Source organism: Leucoraja erinacea, chromosome 10 (assembly GCF_028641065.1).
Source record: "Leucoraja erinacea ecotype New England chromosome 10, Leri_hhj_1, whole genome shotgun sequence".
NCBI classification, from domain to species: Eukaryota; Metazoa; Chordata; class Chondrichthyes; order Rajiformes; family Rajidae; genus Leucoraja; species Leucoraja erinaceus.
Window position 1 is genome coordinate 21,247,019 of NC_073386.1, and position 20,617 is coordinate 21,267,635.

A 20,617-nucleotide genomic window follows, 5' to 3' on the forward strand; every position below is an offset into this window, starting at 1 on the left:
CTTTGCTCCATAGATGCTGCTGCACCCGCTGAGTTTCTCCAGCTTTTTTGTGTAACCTTTAGCTTATGCTTGTTTTGGGGGCTAGTCCCCTTCAGTTTTCTCTTCAGCATATAAAAAGCATGCTCAATAAGCAAATTCGATATTCCGACTGCGCATGCCCAGGTCAAAGGTCACTATGCATAAACATTGTTGGAAAGCAGTGGAGCTATGTACATATACACCTTCATTTCTTCTGTTTTTTCCAGTTTTGATTCTTCTAGGTACTAAAATACTATAAATTAGTTGTATTTATTGTTCCTTTGTTAAAAGCTAAGATTATTTTGTTGTTTTTATTGCTTTATGCTTCAGTGAGTGAGGGAGATCTCCGGCGCTGCGGGCACGGTTGCTGCTGGGCTGTCCCCGCCTTCTCCCGGGTGTCCCGGCCCTGTCCGGGGGCAGCCGAAGGTGTCGCGCCGGGCTTGCAGACGGCACGGGGAGGAGGCAGCTGAGTGGCTGCAGCACTTATGTGTGTATACCCAATGATGGCTGGTGCTTGGCTTTCGCCAGTGCCAGGGGGGTTGGCCGGCGGCCACTGGCGGTCCCCGGCCCATTGGGGAGTGGGTTCCTTGGAATTGGACCAGGGTTGGGCTGGAGTTGGTGCTTCTCCGCGCTGGCTGTGGGTCTGGGGCCACTGGTGTCGTTGGGCCGGGGTCACAAACCGGACATCTCCGGCCGCCCCCCGGGCGGGGATGGGACACTCGGGGGGAGGGGTCCAGTGGTGGTTCGGCAGCACTTGCGGCACCGGGGACCTGGGTTCGATCCTGGCTGCGGATGAGGCGCTGGTCTATGTGCGCACGCTCCCCTGTACCCACTCGCATCTGTCCCCTCTCTCTCGATGTTACGCCCCGCTCTCCGCGGACAGTGGTCATTGACAAATCCACACATGGTTCCTTTTTATTGTATATTTCTGGTTACATCCTCAAAAGTACTTAATAGCTTTGACAAACATAATTCCACTCACATAAATAAAAGAATTTTGCATGTTCTTCCTGTGACGGCGTGGCTTTCCTGTGGGTGCTCCAGTTTTCTCCCATATGCCGAAGACGTGTGCGTTTGTAAATTAATTGAACTCTGTAAATTGCACCTAGTGCACCTAGACTCTGACATCGGGGGGGGGGGGAGAGTGCAGTGGAGAGATAAGTTTTTTTTGGCCTTCCATCACAGCTATGTGATGGATGTTTATGTAAAATGCAATTATGTTGTGTCTGGGGTCTATTTGTGTGTAATGTATGGCTGCAGAAACGGCATTTCGTTTGGACCTCCAGGGGTCCAAATGACAATTAAATTGACTCTTGACTCGTGTGTAAGGAGTAGATGAAAAAGTGGGATAACATTGAAGTAGCACGAATGGGGCAACGTGGACATAGGGTGCCAAATAGTCCGTTTCCGTGCTGCATCTCCAAACTAAAATAAACGTTGACTGCCCAATCAGATTTGTTGTTTCTCAGTATACTGCACGCACTTCCTTAACAGATTCAAACAATTTCTCTACTGTTGATGTTAAGCTCACTATTCTGAAGTTCTTAATTTTCATTTTCCTTTATTTCTTAAATATTCCGATTACATTTTCTACCTTTGAATTTGTGGGAAGTTTTCTAGAATTTATAGAATCGTGGAAGATCTTAACCAATGAATCCACGTTTTTTCCACTGTCACTGTTGTCAACACCTCAGGATGCAAGTCTTCAATCCTATTTATCTATTCAAAACTTTTAACTGGTGCCAAATTCCTTTCAGCTCCTCTTTCACTTCACGTATTGCTTTTGGATGATTTAGTAAACTGAAGCCTGCTGGAATGTGAAAGATCTCATGACATTTTATTGTAATTGAAGCTCCATCCAACAGCACCGTACCTTCACAGAAGGACTGCAGCAGATCACGAAGGCAGCTCACCACCCTTGACTCGATGCAAAATATACTGGCCTTGTACCATAATCCCCACATGCTGAAAAATGGATGAAAGCAACCATTTTGAAGAAGAGTAGAGAGTTTTTCCCTGTGCCCTTGTGAAATTTTTCCTTTCAACCAGCATCAGCAGATTATCAGGACACGATCACATTATTCTTCCAGGGTGCTTGTTGTGCACTAATTGGCTGTCACATTTCTTGAATTAGAGCAGTGATTAAACTTCATTGACTCTAAGAGCTTTGGCATGTCCTAGGGTTCAGAAAGGTGCTATAGAAATGCACGATCATTATTCTCTAGTGACATTAGAAACACTCAATTGATAAGTGCCTGATAATCTATTCCCTCCCATGTTCTTCAGTGTAATGTGAAGAACATTGTTTTTGAGTAGCCAGGACTAGATTTTCCCAGAGTGCACAGAGCCCATTGAGATGGTAGAAAGCTGACCTTTTGATGGAGAGCTGTAGTAGACTTTTACACTTGAAGAGCTGACTCTAAAACTGTCATAAAGAGATGCTTCTATGTGTTAATTCATAATAAAATATCTTCAGTTACACTAATAGCAGTCTTTGAAAAATTAATGTTGCTTATACAGATTTAATGTGCAAGTATAATGAGTACAGAATACTTCTCATGCAGTCTTCAAGGAATTTTTCAACAGAACGCAGCAGTATTGTACTCCTTTACTCTTGATGATGCTTCCCAAGGTGATAATAAACAGCAAGTTACAATAACAGGTTTTCCTTCCAATATGATATGGTGTTTCCATTAGAGAATCATTCAGAGCAATCCATTTTATAATAATGTCATTAAATCAGTCCTTTTTAAACAATGACTGCTGCTGCAGTTTTATGGAGGTTTTGATTACTGACGGGGAGCTGTGAATAATTGTACACCTGACTGACATGATGAGAATTTTTTTTATCCAAAGCTTTTTGCTACATCTTTTCCCAATTTTCAGTTGATTTGACCTTCATGTTACTGCCTATGTAGTCAGCTCATAGATGTTGTGCCTGTGCTACTCTGAGAACCTCCAAGAGCCACATAAAATATTGGATCTTTATATTTCTCTCCCCACAATAATACTATTTGCATAGGTGCACAGCCACGTGGGGATGGTATATTTGGTAATACTGCTGTAGAGTTCCACTATCACTGAATTTATCTTGAACGTTGCCTGCATTGCTGATTTTAGTGGGACATTGGTAGGGGACAATTCATAATGCTAATCAACATGGTTGTGGAGAGACATTGTGTCCCTGTGACTGGATCCAGAGTTTCAGGGGGAGAGCTTATAAAGGACTGATTTAATGACATTATTATAAAATGGATTGCTCTGAATGGGGAGAACTTACAGTAAGGTTGCTTTAAGGACATCCCATTAAAGTAGCAGTGCTTCCGTTACACTTCTGATGAAATGTCAACTTTAATGTCAGCTGAATATATAACTGTACTTACTTCCCATCAGATTCTGACTGGGTTGCTTTGTATTTCCGATACTTTTGGTTCTTTCTGCTGGACAGTTAAGGAACATTGGAAACAAAAAATTCAAAATGTCCTTTATACTCATCTAACGATCACAAAAGGTTGCAGAAACTCAGTTTGTGGTGGACATCAGTTGTATTTAAAATGCAGTACTCTTTTGTCCAGGTTGTGCTGTTTTGGGTCTTATTGCAGCAAATAAACCAGTGCAACCATATAGAAATGCTGCACTTTTGAAATTTATTGTCTTTAATTTAAGATTTACAGTCAGAGGATCTCTACATTGGAAATATTATTGTGCATCATCTGTTGCATTGACACGTGATCTTTATCATAATCTATTAATTGTATGGATAATAAACTCTTGTGGCTTAAATGCAAGCTTCTTAGAAATGGTTTGTTTCACTGAAGGACTATTGTATATAAATTAGTTTACGTAGTGCTGACCTTTTCATTGCCATACGATCTAAAACATTGTACCCTAGAGTATGTCACGTCACGTCACTAATTCTTTGTGGGTGGAAAGTGCCAATCATGTAATTGGATCAGACACTTTTGATCAGGATCCACACCACCCAATTTGATAATTTCCCAGACGTGCACATAATGATATCAGTCATCATTTGACACTTGCTTCAAGCCTTCATAAATAAATTGCTCCCAGATGCAAATAATGACTTTGTTTGGATGGCACAGAAAAGCAAGGAACAAGACCCATTCAGTTCTAGTTCCAGATGCCATTTCCAGGACAGGGTGTCGGGGCTTCAAATAATGCAGCTCCAAAACTCGCCCGAAGCTAATCGCACTCCTCCAAAAATATTCAAAATAGCAGTGTTTTTTGAAAAGGTGAACTGAAGAACCTGTTTATTGGACATTCCGGTGTTATCCACGTGCAGGATGAACAGTTTTATGAGGCACTGTGCCTGAGTGCCGACAGTTCTGTTCAAATGGCCTCCCTTCTATGCCTGCCAGTTTCTCCCCCGATAGATGATATAAATAACCTTTCGAATCAGGCATTTATGATTTGTACTGCATGTCGTGTTGAGGAAAAAGAGTTCTGAGTGAAAAGTGTAAAGAAGATGATATGTGAGGTAGGATGGGGAGGTGGTTGCAAGAGTGGGCAGGGTTTACAAGAAGTGGGAAGTGTATGCATGTCTCCCTGACTGTCCCATAAAGAATAGTACTGTATTTATTTTACGATGTGTATGATTTATAGTACTGTAGAAGACACCTTGATGTTAGAACCTCTATCTGGCACTGTTTTACTTGGATTGTACCACCAGTCGTTATTGTCTCCTTTCGAGAATGTTAGTGCCCCTTCCTTTGTCTTTTCTGTCCTCCAGGGAAGCTATAATGTTTGTTGTTGATTCAATGCCTTGGGGAGTATGCCTTTAAGGGTACACTTCGATAACTGGGCAGCATAGTGATGGCAGCTGCATTAAATTGGGCGTGCTCCCATCCGCATCTGCACGTGTCAAGATTTAACATATATTTTTGGATACAAGCCATGCTAACACTAAGGCATACTTATTTGAATACCATTTTCCACACATTTTGATAGGGCCTGGCTTTGAGCTAGTTTTACATACAACAATATTTTGGTGCACCAAAAAAAGATTAAATCCAATTTCCAAGCAACAATTATTGGTCACCGCAGGTCTTTCTACAAATAAATAATACTTTTTATTTATTGTGATAAATCTGTGCCAATTGATTTACGGTTAGACTTAAAATTGTTTTGGTAAAGAATTTGCCCGTGGGTAATGGATGCATTTCAATTTAAAGGTAGCTGGAAGCAAGAGGGGAAATCACATGTTTCTGTGGTAAAAAATCAGAGTAGTTCATTATGGTTCAGCAGGATAAAAAAAGTGCTGGAGTGAACCTCTACTAAATCCATGTCATTCACCAGACAAGAGTTCTCTGATAAAAATCTGAAACTAGCTTTCAGTGGAACGTATTCATTTTTTTTACACCATTCACTCATTTTCCATGCCATTGCTCAAGGATGCAATGTTTCTAAGAATAGAGATATTCTACCATTTCATCTAATAAGTAATATTCTGCTGCAGACATGGAGGGTTATAAGTTTACACTTCATTTAAGATTGGACTGACAGTACTCTTCTGGTTAACAATGAACTTTATTGAATCATAGGCGAGCACAAGGTCTAAATGTTGTAAATGGGTACATCTTTAGATGAATTAAGAGCTAATAGATTCTGAGATCAACCAGAGGGCAATTGTTTCTCTATAATTGTCAGATTGTAAATCTCTTTCAACTGCATCTTGTTCCATATGTGCAAAATGTTTTCCTTCACATTTAAGAGTACAAGCGCTTTGCACAGTTGCATTTTACTACCTCAATCTGAATTGGAGGAATGCCAATTTGTTTCTTTTGCTCGGGTGGCCCATTGCTTGATTGAACGAATTATTAAATTTCATTTACTTGTATTTGATTCTGACTACTTCAGATACTGAAAATCATGAGGTGTTTGGAAAAATATGCCATTTGCATGGTGTCCTATTGGTCATTGTTATACAATGCCTTCCTTGAGGGACATCCTAGATTGAGTGCTTGGGCAAAAACCTGGCAAATGGAGTTTAAAGTGGGAAAGTATGAGATAATGCACTTCAGTAAGAGGATTCATAATGAGGATTACTATCTAAATGGACAGAGATTGCAAATGAGTGAAGTACAGAGGGGTCTAGGTGTTGCAGTACAGAATCGCAAGACGTTAGCAGGGAGGTCCACCAAGTAGTGAAGGTGGCAATGGATGTTGGCCTTTATAGTGAAAGGCTTGCCTGGAAATTTCTCCTCTCAATGTAGTGAATCTCTAGAATTTATGCCACAGAAGGTTGTGGATGCTGGGTGATTGGAAATATTTCTGATGGAGATAGATAAATATTTGAAGAAGCCATAATTAAGTGTTGTGTGGAACTGGCACAGAAGTGGAGTTGAAGCTAGCACAGATCAGCTATGATCATATTCAATGGCAGGGTAGGCTTGAGGGATCTATTGGCCTATTCCTGTCAGGATCTTTGGTCAGGATGGTATATCTTTCAAAAATTAACATACAGAAAATGCTGGAGTAACTCAGTGGGTCAGGCAGCATCTCTGGAGAAAATGAATAGGTGACATTTCGGATACAAACCCTTCTTCAGCCTGGTCTTGTGTGAGAGGCCAGGTTTCTTCTTAAATGTTTTTTTCAGAATCTAAATATACCTGACACCTTCCCATCCCATGAGATCCCCAAATCCTGTTAAGACCAAGTGAACTGAGACCACTAGCATTTTATGAACAAGAGTTTTAAAATTATAGAACCAAGGAGGAAATAAGATCAGATATTGCTTCCATGCTCCCTGAATTAGGCAATTGTCTTGCCATGGACCACTTCCATGGGCTTCTGTTGAAGCTTGACCATAGCACCTACCCGGGATGTTCACTCAAAAGCCTGACAACACTGTATTCATCCAAAAAACGATACAGTGCTGGAGTAGCTCAGTGGGTCAGGCTTCAGTCTGCAAAAGGGTCTTGTCCTGAAATGTTACCTATCCATGTTCTCTAGGGATGCTGTCTGACCCGCTGAGTTACTCCAGCAGCTTGTGCCTTTTTTTGTAAACCAGCATCTGCAGATCCTTGTCTCTACTGTTATCACCCAGCTGTCTTCATGTGGAAACCACTGATGAGACATTATAATTTAGTTAATCAACTTTTGTTTTTACATTCAGGGGGAGCATGTGGATTATTGGCTGCAGCTGCTCCAGCACCCCACTCCCCCACCCCTTCGATTCTTGCAATGAATTAAAATTGAGGCTTTAGAAACAGGTGACTTATTTTGTTTCTTTTTAGATTTTACCTAGAATTTCTTAGAAAAAAAGGAATAATAATTGAATTCATTTTCTTCATAGTGCCATAATTCAATAATTAATAATGTACAATACATTCCTGGTAATGTGCTTCACAGTATCTGTACCGCACTGGTTACAAGACCTTTTTTCATTGTAAGGGAGCTGAGCTACAGATTTAAAGAAAATAATTCTCTGCTCAAGGGTTAAAAAGAAGCAACATTGTTCTGAAAGAAATCCTTGCCACTAATGGAAAGATCGAAAGCCCCTATATCACTTAGTACATGTCTACTTCTACTTTATACCTAAGGCATTCATTGTCTCAACTTTGGCTTGGTTCAATCAAACACAAGCCTAACATACAGCATCACTTGTGCATCAGGACATTGAAATATGGCTACAATTAGCTCAGATACAGTTCAATTATGATAAACAGTGCAGCACCCTTTAAGCTATGATTAAAAGGCATCCCCTTTGATAGAGAGACCTAATTTCACATTATTATTGCCGGGGCTTGATTATAAAATACTCTCTGAATTTACAGTGAAGAGATGGATGTCGGGGCATCTTTATCATCTTCAGATCAGTGGTGATGCAAAGCTCTTCCCCCATACCATTCATTTTGATTTTTTCAGCGTGGCACCGCTATAGTCTGCCACACACAGCTGGGCAAAGTCACCCTTACGGTAACAGCATGATAGATTACTGCACCATAATGAAATGGAGACATCAAGCCTCCACACTAAAACATAATCCAACAGGATTGCACTGTCCTGAATGGACGAGAAGAATCGCTTCTCTTTCAGCTTCATCAAGAAAGAATTACACACTGCAGTTGCAGCTCCTTAAAGCTGCATTGTGCCATCCTGATTATTGTTACACCAGACATTAAAAAACCTTTTTAAAGCAGATTCTTTATCTTCAAATTTTTAAATTATTAGAAATGCTTTTAACATCGAGCCAAGTTGGCTAAACCTGTAAATATTGATCACATTTTTAGAAAACATGCAAAGCTTTTCAGCTTCAATGTTCGGTTTTCATTTCTCTTCAATTTTTCGCTACTCTCCTCTTAGCACTGTTATTTAACTGTACTAAATGTTAACACTAAAGTTCTTATAATGAAAATCCATGCATAGTATTAATTCACTAAAAAATGTTTCAGAGGTGTCTCCAATGTGAGTTTTATATTGAGTTGAACAATCACTGATCTGAAGATGTTTCGGGTGCATTGCAGTTTAGTATTTTGATCTCCTAGCACACACTTGTTTTATCTAACAGAGAATATGGGAGTCAACAAAAAAACCCCAATTCTAATAAGTAAATTCATATTTTAGTAAGCTGTAGAAAACATATTCTGAGGCAAGCACCAAAAATAGATGTCCATGATACCTCAATCTCTGAGTTTTTATTTATTTATTTATTTATTATTAAAAAACTTACAGCGTGAATAGGTCCACCAGGTTCATGCTGACCAGCGATCACCAATGTACACTAGCACTATCCTACACACTAGGGACAATTTACAATTTTACAAAAGCCAATTAACCTACAACCCTGCATGGCTTTGGAGTTTATGTTATAGTTGGCTGAAACCAGTGAAAATTGTAATCAAGCTATCCTTTCTCTGGATATGGTATTCACTCTCCACATTTCATTTCATTGATTGCTATGAAATGCACTTTAATTTTACAAACTCTTTCATTCAAAGGGAATTATTTTTATTCTCTAAATCATATTCTGACAGAAGCATCTTTAAGTAAAAGTTTTTAAATCTAGTTTTCTTTCTTCCAGACTGGTAGCTTTGAGTTTACCTAGCACTTGGCATCCTTTAATCCATCCGAGTATTTATGAAATAACTATATTATGAATTAATCAAAACAAATGTGCACATAGCACCTAATTTTAGACTGAAAAAACATATTTAACAATACATTTTGACTTTTTTTATTTTACAAAATTTTTAAATAGTAACATCAAAATGTGGCAAAATACATTAGCATTGTTTCATATCTGCTCAGATGACATTTCTTGGAATATGTTCAACACACAAGTCATGGACAGATGAGGGAATGAGCTGCCAAAGGAGGTAGTTGAAACAGTTACAATAAGATTTAAAAGACACTTGGACAGAGACATGGATAGGAAAGGTCTAGAAGGATATGGCCCAAATGCAGGCAAGTGGGACTAGTTTTGGTGGGGCATCTTGGTCATCATGGATGAGTTGGGCTGAAGGGCCTGTTTCCATGCTATATAATTCTGTGTCACAAACATATGATTGAACATCTGCTGCTGCACAGAGTTATACAACACATAAACGGATCCTTTGATTCGCCACATCCATGCCAGCCCTCGTGTATATTGACCAGCAGTTTGTGACTCAAAGTAGAGATGGAAATGTTGCTAATTGTTTTCCCTTGATGGTATAGAAATGATAGTCTACCAGTGTTAGTGTGTTACATTAGCAATGTGCAGCATCGACGAGTTATTTTGAATGCAAGCCCATCCCTTCAGTAACTCCGAAGGAATCAGATATGACTGAACTGATGTGGCACATTTTTGCAATTCAAAATCTGTTGGCCCGGATGAGCCAGAAGTTGTAAGACTGATTGGGATCTAGGGATGGTGTTCAGATATTGTCAAGTGGAGCAGGCCAAAAGCTCCATCAGGGACCTTGTAGTTTTATTGCTTGGTTTGGTTTGTTGGGATTGGAGGGGGAAATGGCTGGATAAGATGGAAGATCATTGGACACTATAAGCATTTTAGTCGAGCATTTTATTCAGCACTTAGTTCAGTGCTGTAAAATTATAATGACTACTCTTGAAGGGTTGATTAATTTATCAGGCAGCACTCAGTCATTATCAGTCGCGTGGTGGCGCCATCGAGTATGGCTGCAGCTGTCTGTCCTTTCATTCTTTTTGTTATTTTTATTCTGTTTTAAAGTTTGTTTTTGGAGGTCTTTTAGTCTTTTTTTATGTGGGGGGAGGGGGAAACTGTTTCTCTTAGTCACGTCCTGGTCGACGGTGCGACTATTCTCCAAACCACATCTTCGCCCCCTCCTTGCGGCCTACCACATGGATTGGCGCGGCCTTTCCTGCCGGAGACCAGCCAGAGCCTCAGCAGCGGCGCAGCACTGGATTCCATCACGGAGCGAGCGATGCCTTACATGGGTCGCCGTGTTGGAGCTCCGGGACTGCTGACTTTGAACACCATGGAGCTGTGGTCTGCGGAGCTTCCAGCTGCGGGCGGTGCTGACTGTAACATCACGGCGCCATGGGATCTCTCACCGAGGTCGCCAGCGTTGAATCTCTGCCCAGCTCGGTCTGTGGACTTCGGAAGCCGTGGTCTCCGTTAGCAAGTGGCCGATTCAGAGGCTCCGGGCCGCTGATAGTGTTCTTCCACTAGAGGGCCTGAAACATCGGGCCTGTAGCGCCAAATTCGGAGGCCTCAATAGGAACAGAGGAAGAGGACTGAACTTTGATGCCTTCCCTTACAGTGGGAAACGTTGAATCTGCTGTGGGGGGATGTCTTTTATGTTTTTATGTTTTATGTTTAATTCTAAAGTGTTGTGTTTATCTTATTTGTGTGCTGCATGGTAACTCAAATTTCACTGCACCAATTGGTGTATGTAACAATAAATGTCCTTTGTCAAAACAGTGTTTAGGCTGTGATAATCTTTAGTGCATGTCTGATACTGAAAACTCAAATCAACACACATGACTTACACTAAAAGGGGGACGACGACCAGCTGTATTTTTGGAATGATGTGAAGTGCCCTATGACTAGCCGTTATTGTAAGTCCCGCTGGTAATTGCATGGTCCTGAAATAAACAGCACCACCTGATGCTATTTGCAGGGTTGGTAATTTTCTGTTGATATTACACCCAATGCCCCTGTTGCTTGCCATCTTTAAGACGACATGAAGGCAAATGTCAGCTGTTGCTCATTGGCAAACTGCAAATACATTTATTTTCCAACTAACCTGCAAGCCAACCGTACAATTGACCTCTGAACTTCATGGCAATCCTTAGAGCCTCTCTGATTTACTGGAAGCAGCAGTTTAAACAATGAAACTTTTTCTAACACATCTTTATTAAAACACAATATTTTTTTCTCTATCAGCACAGAATCACTGTCAACATTTTCCAAAATTAGTCATTCAGTTGAATACAGCATTATAATACTAACCAGAAATTTATTTTTAGCACTTGGAAATTGAGGGTCAAAATGTGGTGTCCTTCACAATCTGTGAAGAATTGATAGATGTTTAAATTAAATATTTCATTTGTGTGAGGAAATTAGTAAAAATGACCAAAATATCAAAAACTAATTTTTGAAGAAAACATTTCAATAATTTATTTGTGATTTCTTCATTTATTGAGAGGAAGGAAGAACTAGTTTTGAAGGTGTAGGTGAGAATAGTTAAAATTAATCTAACACATGTATCCGCAGATAAAAGAACCGTCATGTTCATAAATCAGCAAAGACAATCCAAAGTTAAGAGTCATTTTGTTTTGGCATTAGTATTGGTTTATTATTTTTATGTATACTGAGGTACATTGGGCAAACCTATTCTTATGCTCCGACGTAACAATTATTTTGAATTATTCAAACTCAAAAGGGTTATACAAATCTCCAGAAATCTTCATTTAAAAAAAATAAAGATTTGCCTCTCTCTAATGTGGAAAGCATTTAAATAGTTCTGCCTTTAATGGTTGCTGATTTGTGAGCAAGACTTTTTTTTTTTAATATCCTTCAGATTTAACTTTCCACTTCTCTCGAAATTATTAATTATCTTTCACCAGGAGAATTCTATTCTTTAAAATGGGAAGGTACAAGTTTGGTACAGGCAATGAACCAGACAGTAAGGCTAGAGAATAGCTCCAAAAAGATCCACTGATTCAATAGTGGATCAGATGAACCGAAGCAAAGGCAATAATGCAGTGGAGATGGATGGGTAGGCACAGTAAAATTAAAATAAATGTAGGCTGGTGAGTCACTTTTTTGCCAAAGCTTGCAAGTAACCAGCCACATTCTCATTGGCAAGTGGCTTTTTACTTGCACTTTTCCAGCCTACACTGCCCAGTAAAGGAAGAAATTACCTAAGGGTCTCTACCTCTTCATAGCTGCTGTTCTTGATTATTGAACAGTTTGCAGATGGAAGAGATGAATGTTCTTTTTGTGTATAACACAGAAGAGTTGAGACAATATATCTGTAGATACTTCCAGTAACTAACTAACTCGTGCCAACCTCAAACTCTGGATCCAGCACATAATTAATTCAACATAGCACCACATTACTACTTGATAATAATCTAAAAAAAGAGGAAGCATTACCATCAACACTACAGGGAAATCAAATACTTTAGGATGAGCTAAAATAAATATTAAATTGCTATTCATGCATATATTGTGATATATTACTTCTACTACTTTAGGTTGTAATTTATAATCTGTAAAATATTTCCTGACATTTTCATAATTAAATCCATCACTTTTTACCAGAGGCTCGGATAAACTGTATCATCCAATGTTGGTTTTTTAAGGCATTAAAGACGTCTTAAAACTTTGATTGGGGAAATTTTTTCTCCTAGTACTGAATGTAAATTTAAGAGGTTTTCAGGACAGCATAGGGGATGTTATGCAAACAAACAAACAAAATTGAACCATCAATAGATTAAATGTTCTGCTCACAGATGACCATGAAGGATACTGTGGGTTTATGGGGCAAACTAGCATTCTGGAGAGAGGGTTGAATGAGGATTGGAGTGCAAAACAGAATTGTGATTGAATGGGATGAGAGAAGCTGATGCTGACGGAATTCAAAGTTGAAATGATTTGAAAAAATTATATGTAATTGATTTATAGTTATTGACCAAACTCAAGTTTTGGGTGCAAAGGTTGTGAGTGCAAAATGCAGGCATCTTTCACCTAGAAGAATTAGGCAATATGTTGTTTTCAAAACCAATAATTGGTTCATTTTAATACCAATATTACTTGTAGGCAACTTGCCATTGGAGCAGGTGAAATTTCCATAGTACCAATTGCTGTGGATGATTGAAAGGAGGAGACCTTGGGATTTGAGGGAGTAAGAACAGCAATACTGCAGCTCCCCACCCCTCAACCATCATTTTTACACGAGAAATTCAACTTGCAGTGTTCCCTTTATAAAATGCTGGTTAGGGTACACTACATCATTTACAACTGACCAGTAAGTGGAAAGTACATAAACATTAGAAATTAAGAGACACCACAGAGAAGGTTTTATCTTCTCTTCCTGCCAGTTCCCCATAACACTCAATTTTCTGAAAAATGTATCCATTTCCTCTTCAAATCACAATTTTCTCAATTGCAATTAAATAATGTAAAAAAATTGAAAATAAATAGGGCTTTCAAAAGAAACTCGGGCTTTCAGAACAGAGTAATTTGGATGAGAAAATGGCTACCTGAAGGAATAGTTGAGGCAAATTGTATTAGTGATTTTAAAGGAGAAGAACGCCAAGCAAATAGGAGGAAAATGGGTTATGCTGATACAGTTAACTAGGGGAAGATGGCGAGTGGGGCAAATGGTTTTCGGCTAAAATCTCTGACCATCAAGTTCAAATCTTATTCGGTGATGATTTCTGACCTATATTAGTAACAATGCTGAAGGACACCATTCAGCTCTGTCCATGAGGAGCAATTCCTTTAATCTTATTTTCTTGTACCCCTGTTGTCTCCCACACACTAATCAACTCCCCTTTGATTCTTTTTGCCATTCACCTACACTGCGGGGTAATTTACAGTAGCCAATTAAACCGACCAACTTATCTTTGGAATACAAAAGGAATGCCGAGCATCTGATGAAGCTCACATGGTCACAAATTCTGCACAGAGAGCATCTGAGATCAGGATCAAACCCAGGTAGCTGGGGGTGGAGGCTGCAGCATTAACTGAACCACCATAGATAATGAAGGATAGGTTTCTCTTATGTAATTTCCAACCGCTGGATGAGGCTTTATGATAGAAAACTGGACTGGCGCTAATTGTAAATCACCAGAAGCATGTTTTTTTTTTTAAATACCCCACTAAGATTAAAATTAGTCTAAGCTAACATGCTTGGACAGCAGTTAATAGAAATATTTTCATTGGATGTTACAAAAGATGAATGCTCTTTTCCACCATGCCATCTAACCGTACATAATGTTTCAGCTGTTTAACCATAAAATAAATAATAAAAACACTAATTAATCTTAATATAGATGGCTCTTCCCCATAGCACACAATATACAAAGTGATCAAAGCATATAAACAAAAGAGAAAGTTTACCAGGCATACTTGGCCAGCTTCTCACCTGGCAATAATGGATGACTATAACATGCGCAGTGACAAAGCCTCATCAACTAATTGAGCTTGGCAGACTCTCACTCCAATGAACCCTCCACTGTGCCATCCACAAAAGCAACTTGCAGGTGGTCATATATCTGGCATTCACCCATGCCAAGATGCCAGGCACTCCACCAAAAACTTATTTTTCAACTTGACAGGTAACTTGAATTTCCTTAAAATGTAGAAACAAGGAAGGGCAGATGCAAGTTCACAAAAAAAGGCACAAAGTGCTGGAGTAACTCTGCGGGTACGGTAGCGTCATTGGAAATATGGATAGATGACGTTTCGGGTTTGAACCCTTCTTGAATTTCCTTTATTGTGAAGGAATATAGCAATAAAAATATCCTCGCTGTGTATCTAGCATTGCACGTTTTATGAACACAGCAAAAATGTTTTATAACCTGTGCTATGAATCTTAATACATGCAATGCTACTCTATAGTATTAAACCCAATAACTTATTTTGATCGTATCCTGAAGCTTTGTGCAATCAAATCCATTTTAATGAGGGTTGAATACAGTTTTGTTTCAGCAAATTTTCGATAGCAGATTAATGATATTTTGTTAATATCATTAATCTGTCCAATTTTTCATGGATAGTTGACAGTGCTGTTTTCTTTGTCCCGAATGTGCAAAATATATATTTGTGTGTACTTTGCTACGAGTGCCTTATATTTAAAGGCCTGCAAGGTGCTACTGCACAATTAATTCTGCAGACTAAAACAAGGCAGACTTGATGGTGGCACTGATCAAATAACATTAACAAACGCATCCTTTTCAGACAATAAAAATCTGATATCTTTAGCGTAGATTAGGCAGAGGTAGAATTCTGAACGGTCATAAAACGGTCCTTCCTCAAGCTAGGGTACTGTCCGATTCGCTTTTATCTCATTGTGGACTTTGGACTCTGGAATTGGTGTGCTACGGGGTACTGATTTTGGATGATCAGCCATGATCATATTGAATGGCGGTGCTGGCTCGAAGGGCCGAATGGCCTACTCCTGCACCTATTTTCTATGTTTCCCCATACATCGACAAGACCAAGCGTGAACTCAGCAATCATTTCGCCAAACACTTGTACTCAGTCTGCCAAGGACTTCTGGTTGCCGACCATTTTTCCTCTCCTCCCCATTCCCATGCTGACCTTTCTGTCCTGCAAACATTAGGAACAGCACCTCGTATTCCACTTGAGTAGCTTACAACCTAATAGTATGAACATGAATTCTCCAATTTTAGGTGACTAACTGACAGCTCCCTCATTGTCCTCTTCCTCTCTTGTCTGTACCCCATCTGAATGCTCACCCAATCTTCCCCTCTTCATTCATCTATATTCCTTTTGCTGGCTTCACAATTCATACTTCTTCTATCCTAATCTCACACCTTATTTGTCTTTTTATCTCTGGCCTTTGTCCCACTATCTGCCTATCAAAACCCCTCTCACTTGCATCCACCTATCACTTGCCAGGTTTTGTCCTACTCCTCCTCTCTTCCATTTTTCTTCCCTCCATCCACTCCTTTCCATTTGAGATGTAGTTTGGGTTTGGAGAGTATCTGATCCGAAAATAAAATACAAGGAGGATAGTGGGAGGCAAGGTTCACTTTACTTGTTGCATATTGAATTAACATTATCAGATCTTTTCTTTTTCCATTTCCTTGGTGTGCATCATCCCTTAGGTGAATAGATTCTGCTGAAATGCATTGCAAAAACCATGAAAAACCAAATTCCATTCCATTTCCCCCACATCCTCCATCTATACACAAGCTCCAGACTGTCAGAGAACCTGCTCCTTCCCACAGTCTCACTTGGTCCAAGGGCTTCCATCCTTCAGCGGGACCTGCCAACAGAGCTGCCTGTAATTTATTTGTTCTAGGCGGGTGGTGGTCCAGTGGGCACTGGCTCAGGGATAAGTCAATGCCTCTGGTCAAGCCACTCTAAAAAACTGGAGCGAAGTTTTGGCAATTATGGAATTAATTCTGATTAGATGATCTGCTCAGGAGTTCATTGCATTGCTTACTTGTTCTTCTGTATGTTGTAGTTTGTATTATCTTTGCACTTTAAAAAGTGACACCATCAATTTTTATTTTTTTCCTCAGACGACTGCAAGAATATTGCCAGCATATTGACGGAACTAGCACGAAGAGGGTTCACTTTCAAACAAACTGGATCCACCTATTAAAAAACAACAGCTCGTTGCTTTGGAAAAGGCCACGACGATATCTGGGAAATGCTGTTCAATCGCATGTGGCATGTCATCTATTGTCAAAAACTAAGCTAGTTTCATTATACCAGAATGATTGCATTTAATTATATTAATATCACACTAGATATATATTGCCTAATAAGGTATATAGCTCTGTCACTAAGTAGTATAACATACCTTCCTTGTTATTTGAAAACTTAATCCCATCCTTTACCTCACAAAGAAAAGATTATTTTTACAAATTATCAATAAGGGAAAATGATTTTGTTTAAACTCCATCTCACCTGTTTTTTTCCTGTAGAATTGTGATATACAGTGTCCACCATAATGTTTGGGACAAAGACCCATCATTTATTTATTTGCCTCTGCACTCCACAATTTGAGATTTGTAACAGGAAAAAATCACATGTGGTTAAAGTTTTGGTTTCAGCATGCAGAAATTACAGCAGTGTTTATACATAGTCCTCCCGTTTCAGGGCATCATAATGTTTGGAACACAGCAATGTCATGCAAATGAAAGTAGTCATGTTTAGTGTTTTGTTGCATGTCCTTTGCATGCAATGACTGCTTGGAGTCTGCGATTCATGGACATCACCAGTTGCTGGGTGTCTTCTCTGGGATGCTCTGCCAGGCCTATATTGCAGCCATCTTTAGTTTATACTCAGTAGTTACACACCTGAGCAATTGCAAACACCTGTGAAGCTATGTGCCCCAAACATTGTAGTGCCCTGAAATGGGGGGGGACTATGTATAAACCAGCTGTAATTTCTACATGGTGAAACCAAAATCTAAGAAAAAATCTTTCATAAAATCTGACAATGTGCACTTTCACCACGTGATTTATTCTATTACAAATCTCAAATTGTGGAATACAGAGGCAAATAAATAAATGTGGGTCTTTGTCCCAAACATTAGGGAGGGCACTGTATAGATTGCCTCAAAGTGCCCAACATTAGGTACTTGAGGAGCTTCGTCCCACCTTTTACATTTGTATCCAAATTTCCTGGATCCTTTCTGGAGTGGCAGGGGTTAAACCGTATCTGCCGTTTTGTTCTTATGAACTTATACCGAGAATGATGCTGGACAGAGGCCCAATTTCCTTTGTGGTAACATTTATAATTGCAGTCTCTGTGCAATGTGAAAATACTCCACATCCATCATTTGGAATTACACAATTCTACTCTACACTTGCGTTTTCCTTTGCATCATCTAAGAGTTCACTTTGAAACACTTTCCTATTAAAGCAGCGTTAGCTGTTCTTACGTTTTTCCAGAAAGTTCTATTTTGTTTTGTTACTTAAATAATTTTCAAATTATGAGAGAGAGAAAAATGTTCAATGCGGGTGAAAGTTGAGAGACCAGCAATTCTTGTAATTCTCTTAAATTAAGGTAGCTGAAGTGTTTGAAAATTGATGAGGAAAATACATTTCATGTGACACTTTTGGAATTATGGGGAAGAAAAAGATGGCATGAGAGGTCAGCAAGTAGCTGAAGCAGTGTTTACATTTCTCTCTCCTGATTGATGGTTATCAATAAGGGAATAACAATCTTGGTTCAATCTTAATCTTCAATCAAATGCAATTAGTTTATGCCCAACTCTTATTGAATTTAATTAACCCATGTAATTATTCTATCACTACAACATCACGTGATGGAAACTGCATGTTGACTGAATCTTAATATGCAAGATTATTTTGTAATAAAAACTTCTGAAATGCAGATATTTCTTTATATCTTTTCTATACTGTTAGTTATTGAATTGTTTGTGAGGGCATTACTTTATTTTATGATCAGTTAGTCAAGTTTGCATTGAAAGAATTTAAGCAAATGCAATGAAAAAATCTGACTGGAGAAATCCAACTCTGACCTATAGATAGAAGATAGATAGAAGATAGAATACCTTTATTGTCATTCAGACCTTACGATCTGAACAAAAGTTCGTGCCTGCAGTCATACATACAATCATACAATAATAAATAACACTAAACACAAATTAACATCCACCACAGTGAGTCCTCCAAGCACCTCCTCACTGTGATGGAGGCAAAAATCTTAGGGCTGCAGTCTCTTCCCTCCTCTTCTCCCTCTGCGCTGAGGCGATGGCACAGACAGTCCCGCGGCTCACCGAACCCCACAAACGGGCCGGCTCAAACACCGCGGCCCGGGGTGGTCGAAGCTGCCGCCCTCCAGTCCAACGGACGCAGCTGCTGGCCCGCGGCTGAACCCCGGACTCAGGTCACAGCCGCCAGAACGCCGTCCCAGCCACCCGAGCACCGTTCCAGCCCCGAGCCGGATCGCCCTCACGTGAGTGCCGTTCCTCCCTCGAGCTGGGCCACCCTCACGGGAGAGCCATTCCACCTTCGGGCTGGGCCGCTCCGACGGGAGCGCGGTACCTCCCTCGAGCTGGGCGGCTTAGACGGGAGCCCCATTCCACCCTCGGGATGGGCCGCTCTCACGGGAGAGTCTCAGCCCCGAGCCGGGCCGCCCTCACGGGAGCGAGCCCAGGGTGAGTCCTGACTGGCTGCCTCCGGAGTCTTGAGGCCGCCAGCTCCATCATTAGGCCTCAGCGCAGACGGAGGCAGAGAAGGGGGATACGACAAAAATGTCGTATCCCCCCGAAGGGAGAGACAGCAAGCCCCGTTTCAACCCCCCCCCCCCCCCCCCTCCACCCACATAAACACAACCTATAAACAAAAACTAACTAGACAAAACGAAAAAGAAACAACATAAAAAAGTAAAGACAAACGGACTGCAGGCGAGCCGCAGTCGTTTACCAGCGCCGCCACTTCCGAAATCAAATGATCTAAATAAGATGTTTCAATATCTCTTGCATGAGAATATTCTGTAACCAAAAAACAAACAGCCGCTCATTCCCAGTGAACCATTACAACCTGGAAAATATATATTCACACATTATTAATGTTAATTAGTTTAGAGATTCAGTGCAGAAACACCACAGAATCCCGGACACTGACACTATCCTACAAACTAGGGACAATTTACAACTATACCAAGTCACTTAGCTTACAAACCTGTACGTCTTTGGAGTGTGGGAGGAAACCAGAGAAAACCCACGCAGGTCAGGGGGAGAACTCCCCTACAGACGGCGTCTGTAATCAGGATGGAACCCGGGTCTCCAGTGCTCTAGCAAGCTCTACTGCTGCGCCACCGTGCTGCCCTTTTAATTCTAAATGTAAATCAAAATGGATCGTGATTTCCACATTACAAACACAAACGACACTCATCATTTCCATGCACCAGAGACATTTCTTTGGAACTGTAATTTTTGGATTGTTGTCCAACTTGAACATAGTTAATAGACGTTTGGCATCAGAGCAGTTGCTTCCTTGTTCTGATGGAATTACCTCCGCTACATTATTATATCCAGGTTGTTGTCTGAAATCTTGATTTGAGAAAGATTCCTACCTACCTAAAGGATGACTAATCGCAGTGAAACAACAGCTGAAAGATGTGTCACAAAGGAATTTGTTTTGTTTATCTTTGTTCCATCATATGGCTGGTTTGCACAATTTACCGCAACAGTATTACACGAGAATTTAGCCCTCAAACAGGTTACTACTCTTAAATGAATGTTCTTTCAAAGTTATTCTTCATATCCAAGTGAGAAAATTATCCATTTTTTAAATCTCAGAATATAATATGGATTTTATGGAGTTATTTGTATATTAAGTACAGGCAATGACATTAACTATCAGTTGATAGAGATACCCGACATATTTTTAATGTTTTTGTCATTCAGTTCTAGATTGGAACATACAAAGT

At 40.0% G+C, this 20,617-nt stretch overlaps 1 protein-coding gene across 1 annotated transcript in view; it reads left to right on the forward strand.

Annotated features, from left to right (window-relative positions):
* LOC129700879 (ERI1 exoribonuclease 3-like) overlaps nucleotides 1-18,553 on the forward strand; it is a 288,420-nt gene extending 269,867 nt beyond the window's left edge. The window contains exon 7 of the mRNA XM_055641658.1: nucleotides 16,729-18,553. Within this exon, the coding sequence (XP_055497633.1) occupies nucleotides 16,729-16,811 (83 nt within the window). The 3' untranslated portion in view covers nucleotides 16,812-18,553. The remainder of the gene's footprint in view (nucleotides 1-16,728) is intronic.
* The last annotated feature ends 2,064 nt before the right edge of the window (nucleotides 18,554-20,617 follow it).